The sequence below is a fragment of the Dama dama genome, chromosome 18 (genome assembly GCF_033118175.1).
Source record: "Dama dama isolate Ldn47 chromosome 18, ASM3311817v1, whole genome shotgun sequence".
Classification (NCBI taxonomy): Eukaryota; Metazoa; Chordata; class Mammalia; order Artiodactyla; family Cervidae; genus Dama; species Dama dama.
The window spans coordinates 108732278-108752200 of NC_083698.1; the positions used below are offsets into that span (position 1 = coordinate 108732278).

The window sequence follows — 19923 nt, forward strand, 5'->3', positions numbered from 1 at the left end:
TAACTCACGGGATCAAGACTGCAGGCAAGACAGACCAGCCAGAGCACGACCCAAACTCAATTCTGTGAAAACAACGTGTCAACATTTTCAGAACACAGGCAACACGAGGCGCTGTGTGAACAGGAGCCGCTGCCCTCAGAGCCTGACTGTGGCGAGCTCACCATGGTCGGGGTCCTGGAGTTGGGGTGACGTGAGGGTACCTCCTAAGATCACCTGCGTTACAGGCCTTTTCTACAATCTATCTCCTGTGGACTCTGTCTGTGGGAGGCGTGACAGAAGCACATCACTTGGGTAGGGTGTGACCGAAGCAAGTGGTGGCTTCCAGGGTGTCCGCTCTCCTCCAGAGAAAGCCCATCAGTGACTTTCTTCTTGAAACAATGCCTTACAAACTACACAGTTTTCCATGACCACTGTGTGTAAACTCACTATCGCACATGTGGGCTCATGAATGCCAGTCACGTGCTAGTGACCAACCTGGGCCTTGGCAGGAGAGTGGCTGTGAACGCCGGGCACCAACCTGCCGCCCTGCAGGAGCGGGGCCTCATCCCACTGCATGGCTAACACCCGGCCCCGGAGGCCCTGAGGCCTGTGACCTGCCTCAGGATGTCCACACGGACACAGGAGCGACTCACGAAGGCCTGTTCTCTCAGGCAGGAGCTCATTACCGGCCAAGCCACTCCCTGCAGTGTGGGGACCGTGACCACCCAGCCCGGTGTCAGGGGATGGGTGTAGCGGGGCAGGAGGGCGGCCCGGCACTCACTGACTCCGCGATCCGTGCCACTGCAGAGACGGTCAGGCCAAATAGGTCCTCCCCTTTCAGATAGGCTGGGAAAAGCTGCAGCATTTCAGATTTTTTCCTCACACAGGCCACGGGCTCCAAAATTTTATCCCAAACACCTACATATGGACAAAAGACATTTTTTAATGACAAATTTGCTCTCAGGTAAAGAGGAGAAAGGATGCCATATAAAAAACAAAACCAAAACGAAGACCCACTGCTCACAAAGACTTACGGATCCAAGTAAAGCCCGGGGGCAGGTGTTACCCGCTTATCAGATGGCAGCAGTTTTTTATTAAGACTTTTTAGAAAGTTTTAGGGGAAAGAATACGCTACAGTCAGAGAACTAGACAATAAAGCTGGAAAGTAAAGTCTAACATAACTGAAATTCATGCTGGCCACTTAGTGTATCAGATTTTCAAATGCTTAATCCACTTAAGTAACTAACATCTGCAGATAGATCCTTTCCTCTCAGAGTTAAATCAAAATCTGAAATTGATATTTCATTGGAATTATCTTCAGAGCATTTTCTTTAAAAAAAAAAAAAGAAAAACAACTACTAAACTTATTTATAAAAAAGCAGTTCTGCACCACTTTCTACATCAATAAAAACAACAATCTAGATTTAATTAACCTAGAGGCCAAAACTAAGTGTCTCATTTCTGGCTCTAAATTTAGTATCTGATGCTGCTGAGATAAGACAATCTGTACAATATGCTTTAAATGTGGTTCCCACCTTCTAGGTGATGTTAAGAGAGCCCCTAAGGTGACAGGCAATCTTTACCTAGAAATCTTTCTGTTTATAAACTGCTGGAATTTATATGCATATTCTGATGTAGAGCAAGTCTAGCAAGTGTTTAGAGAACAGTGTGGGAAAGACAAGGTAGGACACAGGGAAGTTAAAGTCTGCATCTGTTGATGAAGGACGCACACCCGCCGTTAGGAACCATGAACACACGTGAGACACGGGGACACACTGCCGTGAAGCCTTCACTGGCCTAAGGCTGCAGGGGCGGGGCCTGACCTTTGGGCGAGGTGTCACTCAAGACGAGGTCCTCGTGGCCCTGCTCCACGACCCGGATGACGAACACGGGCCGGCCGTCCTTCTCCTCGATGGAGCAGAGGTAGCGACAGCGGCGGTTGGCGTAGCGCGTGCTCCAGTAGAGCCGGCTGGCCTCGTAGCCCACGGGGAAGAGCGCCGTGGGGGAGTGGAAGGCCGGCATCTGCTGCGGGAGCAGCTGGCCGATGGCGTGGAAGACGAGGCTGCCCACGCGGAAGGTGTGCTCACGCTCCCCGCGCTGCACGATGCTGGCGATCTGCCGCACCTCGTCGCGCTGCACGTACACCCTCCTGAAGACGGCGAAGTAGCTCAGCTCCTGCTCGTGGAGGCCCTTTGGTTTGTGCATGGGACAAAGCATAGTTTTATCTTTAAAAAACATGCATTGTGCTTTAATGGCGCAAGTGAAGTGATAAATGTTGGTGCAGCGGAACCGGTGACAGCCGCCCGTGGCCCCCGTCTTGTGGCAGAAGACGCACTTCATCTGCAGGCCCCTCCGCAGGGCCAGCTCCACGTTGATCAGGGCGCCAGCCTGGGTCTCATAGACCTCCGTGGACCACAGTGCACAGTTCAGGTGGACCCACAGGTCCAGGTCGAGGTTGAGCAGCCTCGCAGGCCCATCCGTCAGCCCGTCGCCCTCTTCGTGGCAGAAGCAGCACTTGCGGAAGTCCTTGGGCACAGGGTCGGGCTTCAGGGAGGTGCCCAGCCTCTTCAGGAACTCGTCGATCTCCTCCTCGCAGGGGGGCTTGAAGGCCCCCTTGGGGACCACGATGTGGATGCTCCACTTCTTCCACTTCATCCCCCTCCACTTCTTGGGGGTCGGCCTACAGTCTTCAAGCCCACCATGGACAGTCCTCAGCCGAGGCTTTAGCTTGACTGTGACTTTAAGCTCATCAGGCTTTGCCTCCACTTTGGCCGCTTCAAAAGCAGGAGGGAAAGAGATGGGAGGGGACGCCGGGGGCGAGGCTTTCTCCTGGAGCTGTGGGAGACAGTGCACGTCTAGCGTGGAGATGTTGTTACTGTACTGATGTGACGCTTTGGAAGGCAGCTCTTTTACAGGTGACTGTGGCAACGAGGGAACGGATTCCTGTGCCATCAAGAGAAACACGCAAGTCATTCCAAAGCTGCAAAAGCAATTCTGCCTAAAACAAGAAGCCAAGCAGTGGTTCTAACAGCGTGTTTGGGTCTGTAAGCGAGTGGTAAGGATGCACATAGAGAAGTCCACACTGAGGCCCCCTGCACTGCATGCACAGATCGAGTATCAGCGGGGCAGGGCGGGGGGTGGGGGGAGGAGGGTTTCTCTACAAAGACTTAACTCTGGAGAACATTCTGCTCTTTTTTCTGAACATTCTGCTCTTAAACTTACTTGGATCCTCCTGTTTCAAATCATACTAAACCCTGAAAACTCAGTGTTGCCACAGAAGCTAATTTACACAATGAAGCAGTGTTCTTTGTTTAACCAAATGAGAACTTCAGATCATAATCTTCTATGAGCTTGTCCTACCCTCTGAAATTCCTGTTTGTTCATCTTGGGCTTAATAAATGGGCATAAATGTGAAAGATGGGGAAGATGTCCCCATCAACAAGTTGTATTTAACTTTTTCTCAGAGGCTGCCTGGCTCCCATTGAGCCACTGAAGGGGCTGAGCTGAAACAGAAGCTTGGTTAATTTCTTTTTTTAGATAAAACCCACAGGTTCCCCCCACCCAGCACTGGTGTGAAAAAAAGACAAGTCTCACAGAAAATCCAGAAGCAGGCAGGCACTGTACACTGACTTAAGCAACTATCTGATGAAAAAAACAGCTCCTTCTCTCATCGAGGCTCATATATTCTGCAGTCTAAATTTATTTGGCACTTAGCTTGAATTTTATTACACTGGGCACTACTGCTTGTTAACTAAGACTCAGACTGAGACGGTCCGCATCTCACCTTGCTTTCTGAGTTTTTTGCTTGTGCAGTTGATGAATAGAGAATAAAGCAGTTGTTACTACAGAAGACAATGTCCTTCTCCACTCTACTGGGGCCATCTCGGGAACCCTGAAAAGCAAAGAGAAGGGTGTGGGCAGCTCAACAAGTCAAAATTCAATGGAAAGGAGATCCACACAGAGTAGTTTCTGCTGTTGTTCTTGAATGTAGCAAAAAAGTAACAAGAAGCCGATATTTAGCATATAATATTTAGCCACAGAGAAAATACACTAACAAATACTCTCCATATTTCACTGTATTTAAAAATACGTGCTTCTCCCTGGATCCTACAGAACAGGCTGCTGTAGCTACGAGCACATCAGACAGACGCCAACGCTACTTCCAGGAGCAGGCGTCCGAGCGGCCCATAAGCGGGCTCCTCTGGACGTGGGAGAGGGCAGCGCCCAGGACACGGGGGGTCAGGGAGGGAACACCCGAGTACCTTGTTGACAAAGGCCAGATCTCTGGCCGACTTCCTCACGCCGCTCCCCAGAATGACCACTTTGCAGTGACAGCACCACTGGGGCCTGAGCGCCGTGCTCTCTGAGATACCGTGCCCGGCATCCTTGTATCCCGAGAGACCTGGGGACAGAGCACTCGTGTCAGCGATACACGCTGAGCAGCAACGCGGGGTGTGAGGCTGCGCGTCCACCAGAGCGCGGCACGCAGCACGGCACTCCAGTCCTTTAGCGAGGGCCATCTTCTAGGCACTGGCTGTGGGGCATCTGCTCTGCGCAGAACGCTGGGGGACAAGGAAAAGAAGCTCTCCTCACACGGCTGGACGACGCGGGGCTGGGAGAAGCGCGGAAGGAACCTGGGACACACATCATCATCTCCAGTCTACGTGTGAACCCTGGACACACGCATGTCATCTCCAGTCTACGTGTGAACCCTGGACACACGCATGTCATCACCAGTCTATGTGTGAACTCTGGACACATTTGTCTCATCTCCAGTCTGTGTGTGAACCCTGGACACATGTGTCTCATCTCCAGTCTACATGTGAATCCTGGACACACGTCATCACCAGTCTACATGTGAACAATGGACACACATGTCACCTCCAATCTACATGTGAACCCTGGACACACACACGTCATCTCCAGTCTACATGTGAACCCTGCACACACATGTCATCTCCAGTCTATGTGTGAACTCTGGACACATGTGTCTCATCTCCAGTCTATATGTGAACCCTGGACACACACGTCATTGCCGGTCTACATGTGAACAATGGACACACATGTCATCTCCAGTGTGTGTGTGAACCCTGGACACGTGTCTCATCTCCAGTCTACATGTGAACCCTGGACACACACATGTCATCTCCAGTCTACATGTGAACCTGGAACACAGGCGTGTCATCTCCAGTCTACGTGTGAACCCTGGACACACGTGTCATCTCCAGTCTATGAGTGAACTCTGGACACGTGTGTCTCATCTCCAGTCTACGTGTGGAAGTGAGTCGGGAGGGAGAGTGTTTCTGACATGAACTGTCTCATGGAAGGTGAAGAGGCTCATGCACCAGAGTCTCACATGAGTGCAACAGGAAAGTCACAGAGAGATTCGGGGCCAAGATAAAAACTAGGTCAGGACCCGGATTAGAAGGCCCGAGGGCCCCACAGAGCGCAGCGCTGGTGTGGCCATGGAGGCTCACGGGGAGAAGCAGGGCGGACCGGAGTGACCGAGTGGCCAGAGCTGAGGACTCAGCCTCTCCCAGGGAGGCTCGAGGGCAAGGCCCGAGCGCGGCTGGGCTCAGATGGCAGGCGAGCACGAACAAGACACAGGAGCCTGGCGAGTGGAGAGACGAGGGACACGGGGCAAGGCCGGGAGGGGGGGCCTCGCACGGCTGAGGCAAGGGCCACCCCTCTCGGCAGCGGGATCGGGGCTGGCACGCCTGCGGAAGAGAAGGGCCTGGAGATGGCGTGGAAGAGAAGGAAAAGGACGCGCGTGGAGACAGCCTATCTGCACCCTGGACGCAGGTGGAAGTGGGCAGGGGGTGAACAGGTCTGGGGGCGCACACTCAGCACCCCGCTGATGCAGGCTCTAATGCATCCCCAGGCACTGCAGTTCAGGTCACCACAGAGGACAGAACACACGGGGGTTAACCCACCAAGGACTGGGGGCCAGTGTGGGACCTGTTATTCGCTAAGACTGAAGTGAGATTGTACAGGAGGAGCGTGACTGGTGTCAAGAGCGTTTTGAGTTAGTGACACGTAAACCAGCTCACCATTGCTTGCCGGAGGGAGCGGCGTGCTAGGCTGCTTCAGGTGGAAAGAGCTGGCTAGCCTGGGAGGGCGCGCAGATCCTGGTGGAGGCCCACGAAGAAATACACGCTGTCGATACTCCAAACCTGGGTTTACTCTGTGGCTACTGACCAAACCCACGGATGGAACATCTGGAGCATTACTAACCTCGTAGCTGTTAGGAATCCGAACATGGAGGAGGTCGGAAAATGCAGCCACAACACTGCTAATGTTCTAGAACAAAGGCAAACGCTGCGTTACCGCCCAGAGGAACAGAGGACACTGTGGGAACACTCACGCCGGGACAAACGCATACACTGCAAGCAAATCCAGCCATTCTTATTCAGACCTGAGAGTCTCAAGTAGAAAAAGGGCTGTGATGGGCCAATATCCAAATAAAGCTCTCATGAAACAAGGAGAGATCCTCGTACAAGGTTCCAATTAATGTTAAGTATCTGTCAAGGCATTAAACCGTTTTAGACGTTTTAGCACAAGCAGTGAGCTAATAAGCCTTGTCATGGTTTTTACAGCTGGTCAGAAGCTTCCTTCAAGTGGACTCTTGCAGCTCTGGGCAGAAGTCTGCCACAGTCTATGAGAACACACCACTGCTATGTTCTGTTGACAACCAAAACACCCCGTCAGTGACTATGAGCGTGGCTGCCAACAAAACACCTTCAAGAATTGGGAGAGGCCTCAGCAATGTACTAATGTCTGATACGGGAACTGGAACACGTTCACAGCTGATGATAGTTCCTCACTGCTTAACCGGCTGCGTGAAAACCGTCATCAAAAGGGTGCTCTTGAAAGAGTGCTCCACACACACACATACTCTAAGGAGTGCTCCACACACACACATACACACTCTAAGGAGTGCTCTGTACACACACATACACACTCTAAGGAATGCTCCGTACACACACATACACACTCTCTCTAAGGAATGCTCCGTACACACACACACTAATGAGTGCTCCATACACACACAGACACTCTAAGGAGTGCTCCATACACACACACACACACACAGAGTGCTCCGTACACACTCTAAGGAGTGTTCCACACACACACACACACTCTAAGGAGTGCTCCGTGCACACACACACTCTCTAAGGAGTGTTTCACATACATACACACACACTCTAAGGAGTGCTCTGTGCACAAACATACACATGCTAAGGAGTGCTCCACATACATACACACACACTGAGGAGTGCTCCGTGCACAAACATACACACGCTAAGGAGTGCTCCGTACACATACATACACACACACTCTAAGGAGTGCTCCGTGCACACACACACACTCTAAGGAGTGCTCCGTACACACACACACACACACACACACACACCACTCTCTAAGGAGTGCCCCGTCTGTGCATGCTTCAGTAGAACAAGGAGAGACCTGACTGCACTCTGCCCTTTCTGTCTTAGCTTAGGCCGAGACCAGTTTGTCGCGCTCAGAGCAGCAGACGTGTGAAGGGATGGCTGAGCCGGCCTTAACCTGGTGCTATTCTACAGCGTCAAGCAGCCAGTCCACCTTTACCTCAGCAGCTGTAGGGTGCAGGGTGATTGCCACAGATATCAGACCCGACCTGGGACCGTTTGGGGATGAGCCAAAAGGTGACGTGAAAAATAAAGTGCCTGGCTCAGTTTTGATGTCATTCCTTCTGGATTCCAAGCCTTAAAAAAACAGCAAGGACAAGCTGTGCGTTAAGCCTTTTCTAGACTCAAGCAGTAGCCAACCCTCCCCCGAGCTGGGCGCCCCTACCTCTGCCGGCGTTGCTGGGAAGGATGGGGATGATGGGGGATGGCACGGGCTCCGGGGGCTCCTCTTTGACTAGCGATAGGTCCGGGTACCTGCTCACTTCCATCCCAACCACGCTCTCAGGGGAGGACGAGGGGACAAAGCTGTCGGGGGTGTCCCGCTCTGCCCCGTGCTCCTGCATCCTGAGAGGAGGGGAAATATGTGTGGGCACACGGGCACATCCATCGCGGGGGCTTCCCGCACCGGCCCTGCCTGTCCACGCCTGTGACCTCACTGTGACTGCACAGCGACAGCAACCTGAGAAGCCACAGATTCAGTTCAGGCCAAACAGGAAATCCCTTGGAAAAAAATAAGACACGTGTTGAACTATAAAGTAATTGAAATGTACCTGTCTTCTGACTAAAGCTTCAGCATCCAAGTTTAAAGACCTGCCAGAGGAGGAAGAGGCTCCATCTGTAACTCAGCACAGACAGACGGCTCCCGGCCCAGCAGGGTCCCAGCCCAGCGAGACCAGCGACATGTGTGCGGCCAGAAGGGGCAAGGGCGTCCCCCACGCGGCCAGTCTCGGGGCACACAACCCTCCCACAGCTGCAGCTGACTTAGAGGGGAGAAGGGTGAGAACCTGAAGGCCTTAGGGCTTCAGAGGCGCATATTTTCCTTAATGGATAAAGTTAAGGTGAAGAAAACGGAACAGACTAGACCAGAACCAAAGGTTACCAAGGCAACTGGGGCTGGAAGGCGAGTGTGTCCTGGGCTAAACGTGGCAGGGCGGCCCGCGCGTCGGGGGTCTCACCCGTCCCTGAGCAGACACCTTTGTGCTGCAGGAGGTGGTGAGAAGCAGTGTGTAATGGGACCCGGGAGAGGGTCCTTGAGAAACCCAGGGCGGGCACTAAACACGCACACCTAGGAAGCCGCCCACCGCACGGCTCCTGACTCATGACTTGCACAAACCCAGCAGTGAGGTGCAGGAGGGAGATCTGGATTCTAGCTCTGGACAAGGTCTCCCTGTTGGCCCACAGCTTTCTCATTAATAAAGCAGAGGAACTTCAGCTTATAAAGGACAATGATCTTTGAAATATTTTGCATGGAGACTCCCACTGCCTTAGCGTCTATTGATTATTTGCTGAACTTCCTATACCAGGCGATTTCTAAAATGCACAAACAAATTTCTATTAAATCCTAAGAATGTTTTGTAACAGTTAAGTTCTGAAGACAATTATTCACCAACTTTTACCTTTTAAGTCTTTTTACATGCATTTCCTATAGACATTATGCTATATACAAACACAAATAATGTTTTAATAAATGAAATAATTAAAAAGTATTTGAGAACAAGGAATGCCTACCTTAATTCCTCCTGATTGTTATGAGGCGGAGTTGGGAGTGAGGCTGGAACATCCACTGTCTTAGGGCCTTGAGCAATCGCTCTGGCCAGCAAGTCGTCTTGTGGTCTGAACGACAGCTGAAACCCTTTAGATCCTAGGCTTTTGGTAACTGGAAAAGTAAAAACACAAACCCCCAAGTACGTTCAGTCGAACCGATGGGCGGGAAGAACCCCACAATCTGACCGCCATCTCACCGCACGCAGCGGCACACACGGGCTTGGCATCCTACCTTCGTGGCTCACTAACACGCCAGCTTTTCCAGCAAGCTCTTCAGTCGTTGCAAAACCATTTGCCATCTTCTGACAAGCCATAGGAGGTGGTGTAGGAGGAAGAGAGGCAGGGGGTGTTGGAGGATTACTTAAATTATTCTGCTGCAGGAGACCAAAAAATTTTAAAATTATATGCTACAGAGCAAATATGCCACGACCTTGCTAAAACTTAGTTCTGTGAATTTTTAGCACAGGGAAGCAAGGCTACAGAAATGTAATCAGATGCATCTTCATTCCTAAAGTGCACACCAAGAAGAACGAGAAACGTGCAGGCCAGGAGGCTCTTCAGTGGAGCAGATACCCATAATCCTCTGGGCATACTGCCCACAGGCTCGCTTTCCCAGCTTGGAAAGTAAGAAGCAAATTGACACTGTGCCTCATTCAGTTCTATTCGACTCACTTAAGTTTCACTGTTAAAGCCAGTGAAGGATAGCTTTAAATTCAACCAATAAATAGTAATTAAATTAAGATATGCCCCAGTTCTATAAAAAATTTGAGAATTTAAGATCCCACTCCAATAACTGCAACTCGTATCTTAGGTATTAGCATCTGGATTGTCCAGAAATCTCAAAAAGAAGCAAAAGGAGTAGCACTAATACTAAACGGATTGAGCCATTAGCAAACATAGTTCCCTGCAAACAGCTCTCCCTGTTTGTCACCACTTTTCCATCTGACTCATTAGTCTCTCGGGGACTGTTGGAATCTACCAACACCATCATGCTAACCAAGTGCAGGGCACAGTCAAACATGTTGCAAAGACCTAGGAGTTCATGAAGATGATGAAGCTGTGTGGAGAACAGCCCGCATCAGAAGAGAAGGAATTTACAAGAGTCAGGAGAGGTTCTAACTGGAGAGGAAAGTGGACCACGATAATACACAGAGCACCACAAGAGAAGGACATTAACGGTGAAGAAGAGAAGCCCCAGGGACACTGATGATGCTCCCCAGTATTTTTGCCAAAAAAAAAAAAGATCACTTTACACAAGTCAGATGTGAAGTCAAGAATATCTAGTGAGCCTATCATAAAACTTTGTTAAAAAAAAAAAAAAATACAAAGGATAAACATGGTTTAGTTTGGTATTATTTTAATAGCCTAAGGATTAATGCATAGTTGCAATTCGTACCTAAATTATTAGACTTAACACATTTTTCAGGGTTTTTCACTGTATTTTTTAGGGCAAATTCCTAACTACATTTTTTTATTCTATTTACTATGAATTCGGATTCATCTTAAGAATTAATAAAGATTTCTAAGACACTTAAGTATTTTCCCCTACCACAGAAACACATAATGGATGTTTTTCCACAGTGTGTATTCTGACCTATACAAAAATTTCAGAAGTTTATACTGGAAAACACTTTACTTGGTAAAGTTTTAACCTTTGAGTTGAACTCAAGTTTAAATGGAACTTGGAAGATTAGATGTAAACTGGATGGAAAACGAGACCAGCTCTACCAGTTAGGCTATGGTATCCAAAAGAGGAGGCAAGGCAACACCTTGGCAGAGAAACATACCTTGTAGATCAACTGAGAATAGTAATCCGAAACCCCTTCAAGGGCGGCACTGCCAAAAGCTCCTAGAAGTCGATTCCCACTATTAAACTGGCCACTGCCGTAAGGAAGAAAGTGGGCAAAGTTCACTCCAATGACCGGTTCCATTAGAGGGAGCAGAGAGAGCTGCTATTGAAAAACACATTTAAGAGTAATGTACACGATAAACAAAACAAGTGTTTCTCCATTTTCCTAAGACCCAAGGCAACTCAGTCAAATAAGGCTTGAGAAAAATAAGACTTAAAAATTTCAAGTGTCAAAATGCTGGAATAAGTGAGAGAGACTACAGGATCTTTTTGAGATATACTTAAAAATGAGCCTTATCCTCATCTGTCTTAAAGAGATGCTGCCCGGCATCTAGCAAGAAAAACACCTTCCTTCTCTCAGCTCAGCAAGACTCGGGGCGGACCTGAGGCTCGCCGCCCCCAGCGGTCCTCTCAGCAGCTGTCTCCCACCTTCTGTGACAGCCACGAAGGTGTAAGGATGGACTTTACTACGGGAGAGACCAACGCCTGTGTTTCTCTGCGTCCAGAGTCACAAGGAATGTGGACAGAACTTTCCTGGGTGCTGAGGCTGCTTCCTTAGAACGTAAGTAAATCTCGACAATCCAGCTATTTTACTGTAATTTTGGGGTGCCAATAGAGGAGGTGCAATTTGCTTGCAAACAGGAAATCTATTAGGCTCCTTGTTGAGATATCTCTTACCCCACAACGTTTTGGAAATGATGGCAACCAAGAGAGTTACATAGGGCTGAAAAAGCATCTGACGTCTCACTTCCTTGAAATTTACAGGGGCTCTCCGGAAGACTCACCTGTTTGAGGTGGGTGAAGGTGTCGCCGGTGGAGTACAGAGCTTGTCTCTCCTCGTCTTCCTTTTTCCTCTTCTTTGACCGAGGTGCCGCTTTCTCCCCAGTCCTCGGAGTCCTTTTGCTTCGCTGTTTCTTGGTTTCACTTCCTCCATCTGTTTTTGGCAACTGGTTGTTGCCACATCCAAAACCACCTTGCACTTGAGCCCCCAAAGTTTGCTAATGTAATTGGAAAGGTTAAGAAAGAAGTGAACCATCCATGTGCTTGATTTTCAATTCCTGCTAACCCAGCTCCATCCTAAGACACACACTCCCAAGATGGGTACCCCAAGCTAAGGAGGGAAGATGGTGGCCTCAAAAGGCCAGCCCCCTGAGAACAGCAGCCCCCTTTTCAGACACGACTCTCAGTAACAGCTGCAAAGCTTGGCGAGCGAGGAGAGCTCATCCCCTTTCAGAAAAGCCCAACCCCGGCCTGCCCGCCTGCCCTGGAGCTGCTGACAGTCCGGGGCCCCTCTTCTCTGTGCTTGGGAACAGGTGCCCTGAGTGAAGGCTGTGCCGGTCTCTGCACGGCGGTCATGGTGCCTTATCTGGGCTCGCCTTAGGGAGGGGTGAAGTACAGGTGTTTGGAAACCACTGCTAGGCCCAGAAAAGCATCACAGGCTCTGTCTCTCAGCCGAGAGGCCCAGCTAGCCTCAGAGAGTGATGAAAACACACATGCTTCATCCCAGTGAGTTCACAGTCACCCATCTGACTAACAACCACTACATACTTCAACACAGTTAACAAGTAAGCCTTTCCTTTACTTTCATCTTTATGGCTAAGAATAAACCAGGCATTAAAGAAGTTTTTAAGGGCAGGGCTACCAATACCTTAAAAATATGGGACTCTCTTTAGGAGCCTTTATTTCTAAACTTGACACTCAATACTTTGCTACAGGCAACTACAGTTCCTAGACTTACTTTAACGTACTCCGCACTGAATCTTCAGGGATTTACAGGTTATAGTCTAAATAACATCGTGCATAGGTGGCAACATTTTCCTGTACAAGGCCAAAAATTAAGTATCTTATCACCGACTCAACGGGCATGAGTTTGAGCAAACTCGGGGAGATGGTGAAAGACTGGAAAGCCTGATGTGTTGCAGTCTATGGGGTCTCAAAGAGTGGACACAACTGAGCGACTGAACAACAACAAATATCTTATGCTTTGCAGACCATACACCGTCTGTTACAAACACTCCACTCTCTGCCCAGGCACTACAAAATCAAGTACAGCAACCCATAAACTGATGAGTTTGGCTCTGGGCTAATAAAATACTTTGAATTCATGGTCACCAACCTTGAAGATCAGAATTTTCACGTGCTGTGAAACATCACTGTTTCATATTCTCTTCAACCATTAAAAAAATGCAAAAACAACTCTTAGCTCATACAAACGAGGCTGTGGCAGCAGGCACACAGTGCCCACTCCAGGGCTAACCTAAGGTTCTCCAAGGGAGGTCCCCAGGGAGGCAGACAGCAGCCCCCAGGACGGGTGCACGCTCTCAGGTCCCACCCCAGACCTGTTGGATGTGAACCCAGGGCGGGGCCAGCCAGTGGTTTAACAGGCCCTCCAGGTGACTCTGGTACGCTCATGTTCCAAGGACCCTGGCCTCCAGCTATGCCTCTGGTGGCCACGTGAGTGTGAATCACCTGGGATCTTATTAAAACCACATTCTGATTGGTATGTCGGTGCTGGGAGCACAAGATTCCACATCCTAAACAGCTCCCAGATGAGGCTGATCCCCAAGGACTGCATGGTGAGCAGCGTGGCGCAAGGCCCGAGCACCTCTCTGTTGTTTGACTCCAGTCACCAAGTCACGTCTGACTCTTCTGCAACCCTATGGACTGCAGTCCACCAGCTCCTTGTCCATGGGATTTCCCAGATAATAATACTGGAGTGTGTTGCCATTTCCTTCTCCAGGGAATCTTCTTGACCCAGGAATCGAACCCAGGTCTCCTGAACTGGCAGGCAGGTTCTTTACCACTGAGCCACCAGGGAAACCCCAAGCACTTCTTACTGGCTTATAAAAGAAGGATAATGCAACTGCTTGTTAGATGTGCAGGGTCAGGCCCTGTAAGTGCCTAAGAGACTTCTCCCGTCCTCACAATGACCCTAAAAACCAGCCATTACTATACTTCAAAGAATACTTTTAATTATAGAAGAACAAAAAAGATTAAAAATCATCCAAAAGTTTGCCTGAGATAGGAACAGTTCACATTTTAATGTTTCCGATTTTTTATCTATGCTTACAGATACTATGATAAAAACACAATGAACCATACTCAATATTCTTTTATTCTGGTGGCTGTCTTTTAAACTTGACATGTGGTTTGTCCCCTGTGACATTAAACATTCACACATAGCACAAATTTTAATGGCTGCAAAAAATCTGTATATCATTCAGACATATATATGGAAACATCAAATCAGTACCTAGAGTAGTGGATTTAGGTTGCTTTCTCTCATTCTTATCTATCAGTAAAGACAAAGCCATTCAGTTGCTTTTTGTGTGGTCACGTCTCTGCACCTACCAGAATGTTACATTCCTCCCGCCTGGTTACCAGGTGGTCACAGGTGCCCACCACCTTTCATCATATCACAAGCACAGGGTGTCCCCAAATCACTTTAATCCCCGTGACAACCCACTGACAGGGAGCGTCACTGGTCCTGTTTTACAGGCAGAGTCTGAGGCACAGAAAGCCTGACTTGCCCAGGCTGCATGCTGCAGAGAGAGGAAACATGGCCTTAACGCAAACTGGGGGGTGACCACTCCACGTCAGCAGAGGCTTCGCCCCAACACCACAAGTAACGGCCACTTCCGGGAGGGAAAACAGTTTCGGCACGAAGGAAGATGGGGGAGGAAGATGGGGCAGTCCAACTACGGCCACAACAGTTTCGCCTTAAGCGTGACTACAAAGTAAATGGATTTCACAGTCTGTAAAATGGGAGTAATAACTGTGCCTGTGTTACCTCAGGGCAAGTGCTCAGCACAGTGTAACCCCTGGAATGTGGTTAAGAAGGCATCACCCTAGTAACCTAGGGCCCTGCTCCTCGCTGCTTCCCAGACGGACAAACATGTGACACCGTCCAGACATTTATACACATATATACACTAGCTGACCTCACCCTTGTTCCATCACAACACCCAGCATCAACATTTTTTACATGTAATTGCTAGTGGTGTTAGGACAAACTTAATCCACCCAGTACCGACTCTGTGACAAGCACTGTGTCAGGTACGGAGGACAGAAGGGGGCTCGGGGTGCAGTCTGCACCTCCAGGAGTCGCCTGTTCAGAGGCACCAGATGCTGCCACATGAGCACATGGGCACTCAATCACTGGCTGGGCTGAGACAGTATATGGAGAAGATGATTCCAGAACTGAGTTCTGAAAGACAAAGGCACTGGCTAGATGTGAATTCTCTAAGACCTTCAGGGACTGCAAGGCACCCAGGCTTCCCAGGGGCAGAGAAGGCAACAGAGTAAGTGGCAATAGTGCGGGCCTCTGGGCTGATGACAAATATGACTGAAAACTTTACCACCACCAAAATCCACAAAATTCGTATGTGAATCTCTGGAATTAGCACTCAATCTCTACTGAATCAGACAAATAGAAAACAAAGAGTAAGCCAATACTTGCAAAATGAAAGGCTCCATGAACAACTGCACACAAGGCCAACTAAATTCACCAGTCTACTCCGTTCAGTTTAAAAAAAAAGAAAGAAAACCTAATTTGAGAAGCTCTGTAGGGAATTTATGAATACAATAGTAATAGCACTGCAACTTTTGAAAGATAAGACAAGTAGATAAACTCCTACAACCGAAAAAAACCTGCTGTGGGAAACATCTCAGGGAAGTTCACTGGAATGCAGGAGATGGAAGCTTGCAGGGAGTATTTACAAGAAAATTCTGTACACAGAAGCAGCAGCAAATCCAGTGTTCTGTAACTTAAAAAGGGCAAAATACTGACACATGGAAAACCACAAAGGTAAAATAACATCTACACGTTAAGACCATGTGTGTATAACATGAAGTATTAACACACTGAAACAGAATGGATCCCCGGTATGCATTACAGGGGTGCATGAGCTACTTTCTGTTATTTCCAAGAAGTTAATTGAAACTGCACGCAATCTGCAATTAGGACACATAGACACTTACTTCTTTGCTTGAGTTAGATCCACTCAACGTGGTAATAATCAGCTGATGGGAACATGTGAGGTATGAAATGCACTACCCTACAGATCTCTGATTTTTGAAAAACATAATAAATTATTGCTTGATAATAATTTATGGGTATAAATCAAAAGATGAGATCCATGCTTTTCCCTCAAGAATAAAAAGGTTATACAAGGTTGGCACCAATCTGTTGTAACCATAACGTGAAATAAAAGAGGACAAAGGGCGCTGTGGCTTTCCTGAGCCATACTCACCACGTCAGCTGGGCTCTGCCTCTCGACCAGTTTGCTGTCCTTCATAGAATCCTCTTCTGAACAAAAACCACCTTCGGGTTTCTGATTTAAAAGGGAAGATGCCTTTTTATTTTTCAGCAGGTGCTTCAGAAGCTCATTGCCCGAGTCCCCTTTGGTAGCAGGAGCCCCGGCGGGTCGGGGAGGGCTGTGCGCGGGGCAGGTGGTGGCAGCCGCGGCCTGCTCCTCAGCCTGGTCCCCGGGGAGCTGCTCAGCTTCGGGCGCCCCCCGGCCCGGGCCCTGCTCTAGCTCGGGGGTCTCCAGTTTCGCCTCTTGGGCGGGGGTCTCCACGGAGAGCTTCTCCGCCTCTGACTCTGCATAGGTCTGCTGATCTGGGTTTCCCTGTGCGAAGTCCCCACCGGGCGGCTGGGCCTCTGGCTCAGCGCACAGTGGGCCTGTTGCCACGCCGGGTGGGGACAGGCCCGTGGGCTCCGCCGCCTCGGGTCCCGCTGGCTGCGGGGGCTCGCTGGGCGCGGGCGCAGCAGCTGTGGAGGTAGCTTCTGGGACACTTGGGGTTGGCGGAGCGGTGACATCTGAGTGGGGGGTGGACGGCGCCTTGGCCAACTCAGTGTCCTCGTCTTTCTTCTTCTTCCGGGTCCTCTTCTTTTTCCCTTTCTCTTCTGGGATTATGTCAGAATACAGCTGGATGAGCGACTGCGCTGAGCCCGGGTAGCTCTGCCCCTGGGTGATGGCCGGGTCCTGGCTGCCGGGGAGACCGCTGCTGGCCGTGGGGGCTGCCGTGGGGAGAGCAGGTGCGAACGGCGGCCTCGCGGGGGACGGCTGGAACCCGGGCCCGGGAAGACCTGCGTGGACCTGCTTCACGGGGTGGAAACTTGGGCTTCCCCCGGGAATAGAGGGCGACTCGGGAACAAAGGAGGGCGGTCCTGTCGGTCTTCTCTCGTTGGTCTGCAGGAAACCTGGGGCAGGGGGTGAACTAAGAGAGGCCTGCTGCATACTCTGGGGCTGCACCGCCTGCCCCATCTGGTGCTGCGGGGACGGCGGGAGGGGCCGCGGGGGCGGCACAAAGTCGCGGGGAAGGTCCGAGCCGTAGAACGGGAGCTGGGGCGCCGGCGGCCGGCTGCTCAGCTCCGAGCCCATCAGGCTGTGCTGCTCCAGCTCCAGCCGCTGCTGCAAAGCCCTCTGTCTGTCGACTTCCTGCATGAGCTGGATCCGCTGTCTCTCCTGCTGTTCCCGGAGACGTTCCTTACGTTCTCGTTCTTGAAAACTTTCACTGAACGGGTTATTGTCGTCAAATTCCACCCGTGGTGGCGGTCCACTCTGGGGATTTGCATTTGACACAGCCCCTGGGGCTGGTGTGCAAGTTTTTATTGGTAACTGTGCAACCGGAGGCTGAATCCTAGGAGGGTTGAGAGGGAGGTGAGGAGCAGCACTGGGAGGCTGCCACCCAGGTAAGCTGGGCATTCTGGCCGGGCTGGTGTGGCCAGGCATGACCGCAGGGTGCTGAAGCTGCGGGGGCGCCATGGGGAAGCTGGGCTGGCTCATGGCAGGCGGGGGTGCACCCGGGACCAGCGGCGGCTGGGGCTGGACGCCAGGCAGAGCGGTGGGCGGGGGGGCCATTGCACATTGCTGCTGCTGCTGCTGCTTAATCCGGTAATCTTCAATCAACTCAGCATGCTCTTTCTGTTGTTTACGAATCTGGAATCACAAAAGTAAGTCTTGCTCATTATGTATGTACTTCAGGCTTTACAAACACTGGCTGATGATAAAGGTGCAGGTTACACAGAAGGCAATTAGATCTTGTAGAGGCAAAATTATTTTGCTTATTAGGCGATGGCAAACATCACCCCCCTCCAAAAAACTCATCAACTAAAACTGCCAATCTTTTCGATAATAAAATGTTTCTAAATAGGAAATACCAGAAACAAATTTGAAAAACATTTTTTTGACAATAATATTAAGAAAATTTTACTCTGAAAATCATAAATTTTTTAAAGTATTAAAAAAAAGACAATAGGGGATTCCCCAGAAGTTCAGCGGTTAGGACCCCACACTTTTCACTGCTGTGGCTGAGTTCAAACCCTCGTTGGGGAACTACGTGCCGTCCACACACTATGTGCCGTGGACAAAACAAAACAAAACCCATAAATAAAGGTTATACAGGAATTAGCTAATTGTGATGCCTTAGAGGTTACATTTGGAGAAGGCAATGGCACCCCACTCCAGTCCTCTTGCCTGGAACATCCCATGGACGGAGGAGTCTGGTGGGCTGCAGTCCATGGAATTGCTAAGAGTCAGACACGACTGAGCAACTTCACTTTCACGCATTGGAGAAGGAAATGGCAACCCACTCCAGTGTTCTTGCCTGGAGAATCCCAGGGACGGGGGAGCCTGGTGGGCTGCCATCTATGGGGTTGCACAGAGTCGGACACGACTGAAGCGACTTAGCAGCAGAGGTTACGTTAATACATAAGGTTAGACTAACTATGAGATTTAACTCAAACTTTAACCATTTAAATGCGAAGATTTCATTTAAGTATACAAAATTGTACAACATGTTAAAAAAAAGATGAATTAGTAGTACACATACCACACCCTCCCATCCATGTTAAAAAGACTAGATTGGTAAAACTCCTTGAAATTAAATGGGTATAATTTCTGAAATATGGAGACGCTCCAGGGTGGTATTTTGAATACTTCCTACTAGGCTCCTAAACACCATGGCTGACTTGTGTCAGCGAGCTCATCCCAGACCCGTGGTGGCCCCGAGGGCAGACGCTCGGGACCACCTCAGCGAAGACACAAGCCACGTCCTGAGGACACACAGCCTCACACAGGGAGCTGGGAGACAGGACTGCGAGACGCATGTGTTCTTCACAATGGCTGCATTTCCTCATACTGGACTCATGCACTGACCCAAATACTAACACATTTTCAACTTATTAATCAACACGTTCCCAGGCCGACTAGTATATTCGCTGCACACATTGTTTGGGCCTGTTTCCCAGTAGCTGTTTCCTACCTGTTCTCTTCTCTCTCCTGACTGGCTTCCTACTAGAACTGAGGAAGTCACCACTGGACTTTGGTGAAGGAGAATGAACACACATCAAGCACCCAGAACACGATCTGGAATACAGAAGGTGCTGAGCCAGGCCTCTCCCAGGACATTTTAAAATTCTCTTAAAAACACTGTCATTAACTGCTTATCTTAATGAGATTACACTGGATTGCTGCCAACTATGTAACAGATGATGTGTCCCATTTTCTAAGTATAGCATTAATTTCTAAATAGGATTTAATCCACGTATATGCGAAAACTAGGCCCTCATCATAAAAAATTTATAGAAATATAACAGAAGGCAATAACAAAGATAAAAATAATTTATAAAAGAATCCTTAAAAGCATATTTACTTGCAGTAAAAAATGGTCCCAGAAACTAAATTGAAAGAGAAATGAAACCTCACTCTGGAAGAATCCTAGTTTTAAACAAGGGGATCATACTGTAATCACCAGGGGGCTGCAGAGAATATGGGGAGACAGCATCACTGACTCAATGGATGTGAATCTGAGCTAACTCTGGGAGACAGTCAAGGACAGGAGAGCCTGGCATGCTACAGAACACAGGCTTTCAATGAG

General features: G+C 49.5%; 1 protein-coding gene across 17 annotated transcripts in view; it reads right to left on the reverse strand.

Moving 5' to 3' along the window:
* KMT2C (lysine methyltransferase 2C) overlaps positions 1 to 19923 on the reverse strand; it is a 254607-nt gene that overhangs the window by 7742 nt on the left and 226942 nt on the right. For 8 of the 17 annotated variants that reach the window (XM_061166164.1, XM_061166166.1, XM_061166169.1 and 5 more), the window contains 12 exons: positions 16293 to 17984; positions 11826 to 12038; positions 10979 to 11143; positions 9424 to 9565; positions 9156 to 9303; positions 7813 to 7991; positions 7588 to 7724; positions 6030 to 6279; positions 4242 to 4381; positions 3764 to 3871; positions 1803 to 2922; positions 761 to 897 (listed from right to left, as the gene is read on the reverse strand). In XM_061166164.1, coding sequence (XP_061022147.1) covers positions 761 to 897; positions 1803 to 2922; positions 3764 to 3871; positions 4242 to 4381; positions 6030 to 6279; positions 7588 to 7724; positions 7813 to 7991; positions 9156 to 9303; positions 9424 to 9565; positions 10979 to 11143; positions 11826 to 12038; positions 16293 to 17984 — 4431 coding nt within the window. Of the gene's footprint in view, positions 1 to 760; positions 898 to 1802; positions 2923 to 3763; positions 3872 to 4241; positions 4382 to 6029; positions 6280 to 7587; positions 7725 to 7812; positions 7992 to 9155; positions 9304 to 9423; positions 9566 to 10978; positions 11144 to 11825; positions 12039 to 16292; positions 17985 to 19923 lie in introns of those variants that run through there. The other 9 variants (XM_061166176.1, XM_061166175.1, XM_061166178.1 and 6 more) reach the window with 6 other exon arrangements.